The sequence below is a fragment of the Ostrinia nubilalis genome, chromosome Z (assembly GCF_963855985.1).
Source record: "Ostrinia nubilalis chromosome Z, ilOstNubi1.1, whole genome shotgun sequence".
In the NCBI taxonomy this organism is placed as follows: Eukaryota; Metazoa; Arthropoda; class Insecta; order Lepidoptera; family Crambidae; genus Ostrinia; species Ostrinia nubilalis.
The window spans coordinates 4,703,146-4,714,225 of NC_087119.1; the positions used below are offsets into that span (position 1 = coordinate 4,703,146).

Below are 11,080 nucleotides of genomic sequence, written 5' to 3' on the forward strand. Positions count from 1 at the left end.
TGCATTGCACTGCGGCGCGGCTCGCTAGATTAAAAACTAGCTGTTGTTTGACAAACCTAAGTGCAAGTTTACGTGTAGGCCTGCATGTGAACGGGACGGCATGCTGGTGCGGTGACTGCGTGCGTACCTTCATCATGGTGATGGCGTGGAAGCACATGTTGTCCCGCATGGTGGCCTGGTAGGCCACGCCGGGCGGCTCGCGCGCGCCCCCTGTCGGCGCGGGCGCACGCGGCGGCGCCTCCTCCACGCGCTGCACCACCACCTAACCAATGACCACATTTACATACGAATTCGATGACCAAATCACAGCTTCAGGCGGGGTTGTTCCTATTGTTACAGTAAAACGCTATTCCTATTTTCTTTAAGATGCGGACAACTTTCTTTGAGGATCTCGTATCGGCGTTCGGACTATGTCAGAGGAAATTTGCGTACATAAACATAAGTGATTATTTCGGCCTAGGTGTTTTCTAACCTATACTAAAACCTTAAAATTATAAAGCTGAAGAGTTTGTTTGATTGGTTGTGAACGCGCTCTCAGATTCTCAGAAATTAAGTACCCAATTAGTTACTGATTCTAAAAAATATATTAATATTTTATACGCATAATAATAAGCCGACGCGATACTAAACATAGATGACACATCGTTAACGTCTAGTAAATTCTGCCCCAGTGCTCTCTCTCTCTATTCTCTATTCAGTTAGCCAAAACTCGGGAGCGTGTCCTGTCCGAAGTTGCATGTGCACTGACCGCGAGGAGCCGTACAATACGCCGAACTTACCTACAAACAATGTTACCTACGTTATTAGGATTTGCTTCTATCTCATACCATAACAGAAGGCGGACACATTTCTAAACACAGATTTGTTTTTGTTTTGGTTGAATTATTATGAGCTGTGTCAGCGATAATTGAAATGTGAGGAATTAATCCGGTAAAAAGCTTGTAATTACCATATACGGGATTAGAATTGATTGATTTAAAAATAAGTGAAATCAAAGAAAGAAAATTCACTAAGGATAAACAAGACACCTAAGATCTTATACCTAACTCCCACCTTCGTTAGTTGTTGTGGATCCTTCAATAACATGTATTTTCTTATAAATATTCATAACGCGTCGACAGATTTCAAAAGGGCGTTTAAACGTACATAATTAACGTCTGCTACGCATTATGTTCAGGTATGTGAGTGAATGCCCTTCAATTGACGTATGAAAATCTAAAGGTGATATTGTAATATTGTAATTATTCTACTCGGAATTTTTTTTAAGTTTAATCGGCGGTGACATGGTGTAAGCTGACTAAAAAATTAATTAATTTACATAGGTACAATTATTTCTTTTAAAATTTTCACTTGTCAGCAGTTATTTATTTACGCTGATGAAATAGACTTTTTCTATGTGTTTCTAATGTCCCTATGTTACTTTATACTCGTAAAATGTAGTAACGTAATATTTTAGTTTTTACTCGTATATACGCTTTTAATAAAAGTCCCTAAAAACAACAACAGTACTCTATTACTGAAGAGCGTACGCCATGTCAGGCGTAAATGACAAAATCGACATTATAACATGAAGCTTTCTCCGTACTTTTGCACTTGACATGTTCTTCACTCGAAGTGTGCAAAGAGATGTCGATATTTTATTGGGGTAGATCAAGAATGCTAGGGATTGAATAGAAAAGCAATTCAATTTGAAGAAAATTTGAGCATGTACGAGTAACATAATTCTCGATTTCTGAACGGATTCAGTAAATAGCATTCAACTGCACAGGTTCTTATTGGAATTGTTGGTAAATATATTTTACTTTATACTGAATAATATGCACCTAGTTCTATGCAATACCTATTAATATGTAACACTTAAGTATCTAGAGTTATTTTAGGTGGTGGTACTACATAGAAATAATAATGCATAGCCGAGCTATAGACGGCAATTATACATACATCATTCACTCGCAAAGTTTCGAAATTTTACAACACTGCCAGGCAATTTCACAAAGAAGGTCTGGACATTAAATCCTGTGTTGAAATACTTTTAACGTGCACCTAACAGATAATTTACTCATGAATTCATGATCATCGACATTTACTTAGAAAATGTAAACAAAATTGAAGTAACATAATTATGTCAGTAATTAACAGAGTATTTACCTACATAGTTGTGTCATTAAAACGTTAGGCCCGCAACGAAGAAAACTTGATTATTACTAAAACTAATTAAAAATGCTAGCTTATTTTGATCTATATTTAGACTAATTAGAAGCTTGAATCAACACTTTACTGAAGATGTCTGTCTTAAGTGGCGTCTGGCGTTTCATGCGCGCTAAGCCTTAGGCCTTTGCCACACTTTGACAGAAATGGCCGTCGCGAATCTTCCACCAATACATGCTATTTAATGCTTATAATTTTCTACAACGGGGACCCTACGCGGATGACCGGTCGTGATCTAATTTGTAAGCAATAAAAAACTTGCTTTGCAGAAAATCCGCGACGGCATTCCCGTCAAGTGTGGTAAAGGCCTTAGACGTCCATGCCATGAAATGGGACTAATAAAATCATCTGTAATCTCAAGCAAACATTGGGGTCATCGAGTTCAGGTTCAATCAGATTTGTCAGTCCGCTAATGAAAAGATGATTCGCCGGAGACATATTACTTAATTGAATGAATGGCCTATTAAAATGGCACATGAGCTCGCGCGCATTCACGTCGTGATGGATACATTAGGCGGACCTATTAGTGCGCGATAACTTCGTTGGCTGGACTCAAGGCCGCCGATGCTCTGAACAATGTTTACAAATCGGCTGAGTAAACAAAACAAATGTTGAACTAATTACTCGCAATTTTCCGGAATTAACATAATTTTACACTATTAGATTTTACTAATTGGTATTCTACACAATTTGAACTTTAATTCTGAGTTATTGATAAGCAATGGAAATTGATATTGCCAAAATTGTTATTATTGCTGAAGTGGTTTCATGTTTATCTACTAAAATCATTTCATGGACAAACAACTTGATCGTATTTTAAGCTGGTTACTTTATTTATTAATCCCCTGAAAATCATTTTTATCACTGCTAACCTAAATCAGAAACTACATATCTAAACCCTGAGGGATTATGAGTAAGTCAGACCAAGTAAGCATTAACAAATAAATATAAATAACAAGAAATCTTACCAAATATTTTCACGAAGTGAAATAATAAACTCACAATTTCAGCTCGTACGTATTCTACGGTGACATCGTTAGGCGAATCATCTGACAATGGCGCTTGCCACTCGGTACCTCTACAGTGTTTACATCGTTTGTCTGAAAACGAACTTTAAACCGCAATATACTAGGGTTGTTCAAAAAGTAATGAGAATGGGCTATTTCTAGTCATCACAAAAATCTGGAAAAATTGGGAAGGTAGCTTAATTCTTCACTACAAACTGGTAAAAAAAGTCATCCACAGAAAACAAGGACGTTCCGTCTGGTCATGTTCAGGTGAATGTAATTCTTAAACGGAATGGTGAACCTAAGTAATATTTTTTACCAGTCTCTAGTGAAGAATTAAACTACCTACCCAATTTTTCAGATTTTTGTGATGGCTAGAAATATCACATTCTCATTACTTTTTGAACACCCCTCGTACTAGCAGGCTTCTCGATGTCCGATATTGGTAATGGGTTGGTGAGGCGATCGCAATACTGTAATATATTTCCTTCGGTACATATGCGCTATCAATGCTATCATTGAAATAATGATGACGGTCACAGATAACACGCGATTCAAACAAGCTAGCTGCAGTTTGAAAGACAGTTTTTGTTATGCAATGACATTCTTCGCAGAAGTTACTCATAATGCCTGCATACAATAAACATCGTAGAGTATTTTTTCTTTGAAAGCTAAAAAGTATTATAAGAAAAATACTAAAGATAAAAGTCTTTGATGAGTTTACAGAACAGAGACAATGAATATTTTTGTACAAAAAAGCGGACAGCAAAAATTTTATTACATTTATTACGACATAAGTTAGCCATGCTGCAAAAAGGAGAAACCCCTGACTGACAGGGCAGACGCACGCATAAGGTCAGTCCTCTGTTATCAACGATTGTATCAGAATCCGGAAACGGTCTATTAGCCGGCCCGCAGGCGCTGCCAACTGCGCCCACGGGTGCAAAATAAGAGGCCGGGTGCAAAGATCGCGACCAAATCTGTGCCAGCGTCTGCCAATTGTCGTCCCATTATGTGCGATAACAGCTTTCTCTATTGCGGGGTCATTGTATCGCATAGGATGAGCGGGATGCGCGCTGCACATCTGCGCGCGCACACTGCACTTCTGGGCACGGGAGAAGGCGCGCGCTTTACGACAAAAGTGTCATGGCATAAAATCAAAATCAAAAATATTTATTCAGTTTAGACCACAAGTGGCACTTATGAACGTCAAATATATATTTTTTTTAAAAGGTAGCCCTTATGGGGCACTTTACATGTCTCCTTATCTTTTGGGCCCTACCAGCGCCCTACCAGCGCATATTCCCTGCTAGCGCGTAGCCTAGACTGACACCGCTCTCTTGTTAATATTAACTTCGTGAGTCAATAAATCAATTAGTCATAATGCCCACGAATAGTCTAAACAAAGATTCTACATAAAACACGTAGGTAGTTGCTTGTAAATTAATATATAATATATAATAAGGTGCAATATTCGTAACAAAAACTGTTTGCGCATTTTTACTAAAAGTGACATTAGTCATACCGTCAAATTCTGTCACAATAAAACAAAATAGTCATATAGTACACAATACCATTCTGATAATCCTCGAACTTTAGATAATTAAATTGTTACCTAGTAAAAGAGTTGTGTGTTGATATCACAACGAATGGCGGTATTATATTTAGATTACAATCCCCTTGATAGGTTTCATTTCATTGTTGCTCTATATTGACGTAAAAGCTTTTTAAAAGCCTGTTGCATTCAATGGTTTTATTGCGCTGAAAGTGGGACATACCTCGACCTTGAGGGCAGGGGACACGACTGGGTCGCCATACTGGTCCCGCACGATGACGGGCAAGGTCAAACGCGTGGAGGGCCGGGCGGGCGAGGTGGGCGGCTTCAGCTCGCACTTGTCGGGCTCCACGAAGGGCGCCGGCGACAGCCAGCGCGCCAGCCGCCCGCCGGCTGACTTCTCGTTGGCGATCACAAAGTCGGTCAGAAATTGACGCTCCGTTGAAATGGACCTGTGGACAAACAAAGGATACGTTGAGATACATTGAATTTATTAAGGCCGGGTAACAGAGAAAATGGCGAAAATGATGTTTTCATTTTTCATTTTTGAGGTACTAAACAGTAAAATAAAAGGCTAAGATTTTTTTTGGGCATAGTTGAGGATATTTTCTAGGGCTATTAACGGATGGAAACACGATTTGATGAAGTTGACTCGATAGAATAAATTCCCAAAGTTACCTCTATTCGTTTTCTAATTATGGTTTTATTTTTAAAATAAGCGATTTGAGATTCTGAATCTTTTACTAAACTAAAGTTCAGAAATAACTTGAGGGCTTTTAACGGATGAAATTTTTATATTGCGTCTTATTTAGTTACTATGTTAAAAAATGTGGAAAAAATCGCCCATGACGGCTTGGACAATCTCAATCAGTCGCGCGGTGGCGCTTACGGAGGACGGACGCGTGCCAGTTTTTTGGCCGTGACAGTTCTCGATTTGTCAATATTTTTGACAATGATGACTTCGATGAGTCACAGTATAATAATACCAGTGTTACTGGAGAAAGCTAAAATTTTTGATAATTAAGAATTCTGAATTTTGTCTACCTATTGAAATTTAAATCGTTGGCATCCTTTTAAACTAAGACTCTACTCATGATACATTCCTCAAATATGAGACAAAACCAATGAGTTAAAATTACATTTTAATAGTACCTACATACAATCGTCTTCACTCTTTAGAAGAGCACACTGACACAAATAAATAATAAAAAAATAGGTAAGTGGGTCAAATATAGGGGCAGCTGCACGTCACTGAAAGACGATTCTGTTTACTCGGCATCTGGGCTGGAGAACATGAATCCTTGCTTACAGATGCAGATGTAAATAGAGTTATAATTGAACAAATTTTACATGAAATGTTTAACAGAACTCAGTTAAAAGACACATACATGGAATACCAATAAGGTTGCGGAGGGAAAGCTACCTATTATAAACTAGCGGCCGCCCGCGACTTCGTTCGCGTGGACCTCGTTTTACCCCCGTTAGATATGATGTTTTACCTCATTTTACCCATGTTGATAGATGGCGTTTCACGGTTTCCCCCGAATGAATATTTACGAACGTCATACCGTAGTTTGTCCAGTGCTGTAGATTTTAACCAATGACGATAGATGGCGCTTTTAGACACGTTTTATTTATTTATGTATTGAAATGTATTTGCCACATATCGTCATAATGTTAATCTGGGTTATAAACAATAATACTGTAAAGTTTCAACAAAATCCGTTCAGTAGTTTTTGCGTGAAAGAGTAACAAACATCCAGACATCCAGACATCATGACATCCAGACATCCAAACTTTCGCCTTTATAATATTAGTAGGATATTTCACAATCCAAACTAATATTTACTATTTAGCATTTACTTACAGTAAATATTAGTTTGGATCGTGAAATATTTAAAATAAAAAAAAGAATAAAACAAAATAGGGTTTCAAATTACCTATCTATAATCTAATATTATAAAGAGGTAAAGTTTGTGTGTTTGTATATTTGTTAAATTGTAAGGGGTAATCTCGGGATCTACTGAACTGATTTTAAAAAATCTTTCACCAATAGAAAGCCACATTATATCTGAGTGTAATAGGTTATATAAAAACCAAAAAATTCCACGCGGGCGAAGCGGCGGGCGGAAAGCTAGTTTATTTATAATTATGTAAGAGCATAATTATTAAAGTCGAAGTCAAACATTCTTTATTTGTGTGGACCTATATTAACGAGAGATTACAAAAGATTACAAGGCGTCAAATATTTCAAGAAAAAAATTAAAAACTATTATAAAGCTAAATTTTGCTCTCATGGAGCCTTTACCTACTCTGACAAATTAAGACTTAGAGAAGAAACTAATAATAAAACTATTTAACTGTCCTGCAATGAAAAGCTTGATCGGGTACAACACCTCAAGTTATTTCAGAACTTGATTTCATTAAAAGACTCCGAATATCAAATCGCTTAGGTATCTAAAGTCAAATGATTCTGAAATGTCAAGTGGACTAATGAATAACCCATTAAGATAGTAGCGCCCTCCTGTCAATGACATACCTGGAACGATAGAGTTTTGAACAACTAATAAAAATGCTTTGTCCTAAATGACTGACGGATATCGTAGAGACCTGAAAGTTGGAAGGTGTGTTCTTTTTATGACGTAGACATCTCATAAGAAAAGATTTTCCGAAATGGGGTCATGAAATGAAGGGGGTGAAAAAAGGGGGCAAAGTTTGTATGGGATAAAGTGATTCCTTGGTTCAATCTACTTGAAATTTAGTTTAACAATACCTTAATATAATTCATGAAAGACGTGTGGAACGGGTAGAAAGTAATTTTGGCAGTCATTTTCTTCGAAGTTGATATCAATATATACTACTTAGTGCCTTTGATTTAATTACTTTTTATTTTTACAAGTGTTTGAAAACTCCATTTCAGATTGTGTTCAATGTCAAGTGAAATCTCAAATTGAAATGTCTCAATCTCAATGAGGAGACTCTGTATTTATTCCTAGAATTCCCCAAACACCGTCAAATTACCATTTCGAATTCAAGACAGTGCAGTTTCCCATCAGTCTGCTTCGTAATGACTATAAACAAAGCTCAAAGTCAAACTCTAGGGACCTCTGCTTAAACTCCCATGAGTGCACAGAGGTACGCAGGTAACCGCATGTGATGCTCATAGCAATTTTCGATAGGTACAGAACCCCGTACATACGTCATACATATTATAGAAAGAAAACACCCAGACCAATACAAACAAATATGTTTCTGCAATTTTAGTATGATATTTTTATTTATTAATAAACAAAGAGACTGAACAAAATTGATGCGTACCTATACTGATTAATGTTATTAACCACATGCAAAGCTTCGTGAATTGCAACAACTATAATTAAATTTATTATCCAAGCTCTAAATAATCGCTACTAAGAGTAACTTATCATAAAAAAAAATTCCAATCGCTCAAGCTCCCAAGGGCCTACCGATAGGTCGGGTGACGTAATCTTGAAATTCTTTAAGCCGGCGCAGAACTTCCAGAAGGTCGGGCGACGCCACGGCCACTTTGAACCGTGTTTACTTCTGCAGTTATATTTTATATTTATTCGATTCTAGAATATATTCCCAAAAAGTCTGAAAGGTGGTTTAATTTGTATCACTTGGATATGATTTGTATTAGAAAGTGTTGTGAGTGTGACGCTTGAAGGGAAGGAAGTCAACCTAACCTAACCAACTGCGTATTTCTATACTGTATAGCTGGAAATTGTGGCGGGAGCTCTTTGACGCGCTGTTTTCGGCGAAGAATTGCGCGCGCAGATTTTGACAGCGCGAAATACCTACTTTAGAAGAAATACCAAGCCTTAATAGGATAAAATTGGACAAGATGATAAAGATTGTGATGAGTCTCCTTTGTGTAAAAAATAATATAATTTATGACGATCTATGACAAACCAAATTTCACGCGGGTGAAGCCGCGGGCAAAAGCTAGTAATCTATAGTTTTTTTTAAATTTCTCTTATAAGTGAATGTAATTCTTTTAGAGAAACGTCTTAAACCGTAAACCATCATACCGGATAATGCACTAAGCAACTGACTGCCGTCGCAGTGTTCAGCTCCTACAGGTCTCTTCCTCTGTCCAATCAATTCATTTGTCAAATTAAATGCCTGTGTTAGGTCTGCATTTGCCTGACATATTAACCTCGATCTCGTTTCAACAGTTTAATTTTATTCTATCGCCGCTATCTGCCAGACAATTAAGCCAATGCTGGAAATAACGAACAGCTTTAAAAGCTTTCTTTTGTAAAAACTGTCCGTCGACTCCGGCTTTGTGAGTGCTAATAGTTGCACTATTTATTTATATTTTGAGATACCTTGATAAGTAATTAAATTACACTTTTGTGTACAAGTACTATTTACTGCGCAATCCAGGCGTGGTTATATGTGTGGCATCATACAGCAAACATTTATCTTTGAAGTAGGTAAAAGTTTCGTAGAACCAGATCATATTTTTTCCGAGAGCTTTTATTTTATTTTTGTTTTTCTTTATTCAGAAAACCACAGTTACAGTACAATTAAAATTTATTGACTCTCAACTAACAATCGAACCTGAGACCTACCTATTGTGTATAAACCACGCCAACCACGTACGCCATTCGGTTGAAATTTAATATAATTGATTTTGTTCTTTGTATTTGTTCCAAATCATGTTTGGTTGTATTTCACTAGCCTTGCGTCATTTCACTTTACACATACAAACTTTAACCTTATTAAGCCGTTCGCAGTGATTATCTTAATACCTTCCTAGATTTTTTTCAACAGGTTATTAGTTTTATTATGAAAGTTATAAAAATAAGTAGTGTTAAAATACCACCATCATATTATATTGGAGGTGCAATTTTGCCTCTTAAAATAATGAAGCGGTGTTATATTAACAATGTTTTCAGGCTACGAGGTTTTTGGTAAAAAGGAGCAACCTCGCTCGCATGCCAGCGTGGAGTCGCTTGCACGTAGAGCGCAAACTATGCGAGTCATTTGACGATTACCAAATATTTTAACATTAACATTTTGGTCACTAAAACATATTACCCACTTAAGTTTGTAATGTTATGTTAGAACACAATGTTTCGTGCATTTATACGTATGTAGGTACATCGGCTTTTATAATTAAGTGTCACTAAACACATCATTATTACCTACTCTGATCACAGATTACGTATAGATAGTAAACGTAATACTGGTTATGTAAAATTCATTGAATATTAATAAATGTAATATGAAGTTCACAAGAAATTTGATGCATTTAAAATAGAGCTTTTATACCCAATTAACGAAGAAAGAAATATCTTGCTTAATTATTATTGTAGCACAAATTAATATTTCGTTGCATGAATCTACAGTATTAAATTATACCAGATTTAATTATTATCTTTCGATTGTGTACTGATATTAATCAAAAAATTGTTTTTGGACTACTAGTGAAATTATGTAACATTCGATAAATCATTTCTGTGCACTGGCGTGTATAAAGTCGGTGAAGTGCGAAGAATACAGGCTTAAGAGGTCCCGTCTGTCCCGTCGAATCACGATGAGGTTTGTAGTTAAAATGTTAAAATCAGGTTTCATTTTCAAAAGACTAAAGACCGTGGCAAATGGTATGTTCCGGCCAATTTGACTTTTCTTTTCTCGATTCCATTATCAACCCCCTAGACTTTGACCTCATTATTATGCACCAGAAGATTCCTTCAATGTAAAAATCGCACATATCTAACCGTGATCCAGAAGACATTTTTATTTTAAAGTAAAAATTAAAATGCATATACATATTAGTGCATATGTCACTTGAAATTCGTATTATGGTTGGCTAAGCAGATCTTTACGTTAGCGAGATACTAACCTCTCCAATAGTGCCAGTAAGACTAAAGGTTGATTCCGATTTTCCTTACTATGTAAAGAACCCTGAAAATATTAATCTTATTAAGTTCTGAGAATAAATTTGTTTACAGACTTCTGTTACATAATGTAGCACCGAAAAATTCTTGTAGTACTAACTGAAGAAGAATAAATAGCTATATTTTAGACCTAATGTAACAATTAAATGATTTCTTTGGGTGTTAGCTGATGATATAAGCATCGATAGGCTTCAGACTAGAATCTCTGGCTAACCCTGGCCAGAGATTCTACGGCACCTCTTCTAAGAATTTCTAGAGATTTGGGAGTAATAATTATATTGAGTATTTGAAGGTTTTTCAAAATAGGATACACGTACAAATTTATTTGGTTAATCAAGTATATTTGGGTAAGTAGGCACTTCTTGTACCTACTAGGTACA

The 11,080-nt window shown here is 36.5% G+C and overlaps 1 protein-coding gene across 1 annotated transcript in view; it reads right to left on the reverse strand.

Annotated features, from left to right (window-relative positions):
- The window catches only part of LOC135087030 (E3 ubiquitin-protein ligase highwire-like), a 69,399-nt gene extending 58,862 nt beyond the window's left edge, over positions 1-10,537 (reverse strand). The window contains exons 1-3 of the mRNA XM_063981882.1: positions 10,521-10,537; positions 4,994-5,222; positions 128-262 (exon numbers count right to left, since the gene is read on the reverse strand). Coding sequence (XP_063837952.1) covers positions 128-262; positions 4,994-5,222; positions 10,521-10,537 — 381 coding nt within the window. The remainder of the gene's footprint in view (positions 1-127; positions 263-4,993; positions 5,223-10,520) is intronic.
- Positions 10,538-11,080: the final 543 nt, after the last annotated feature.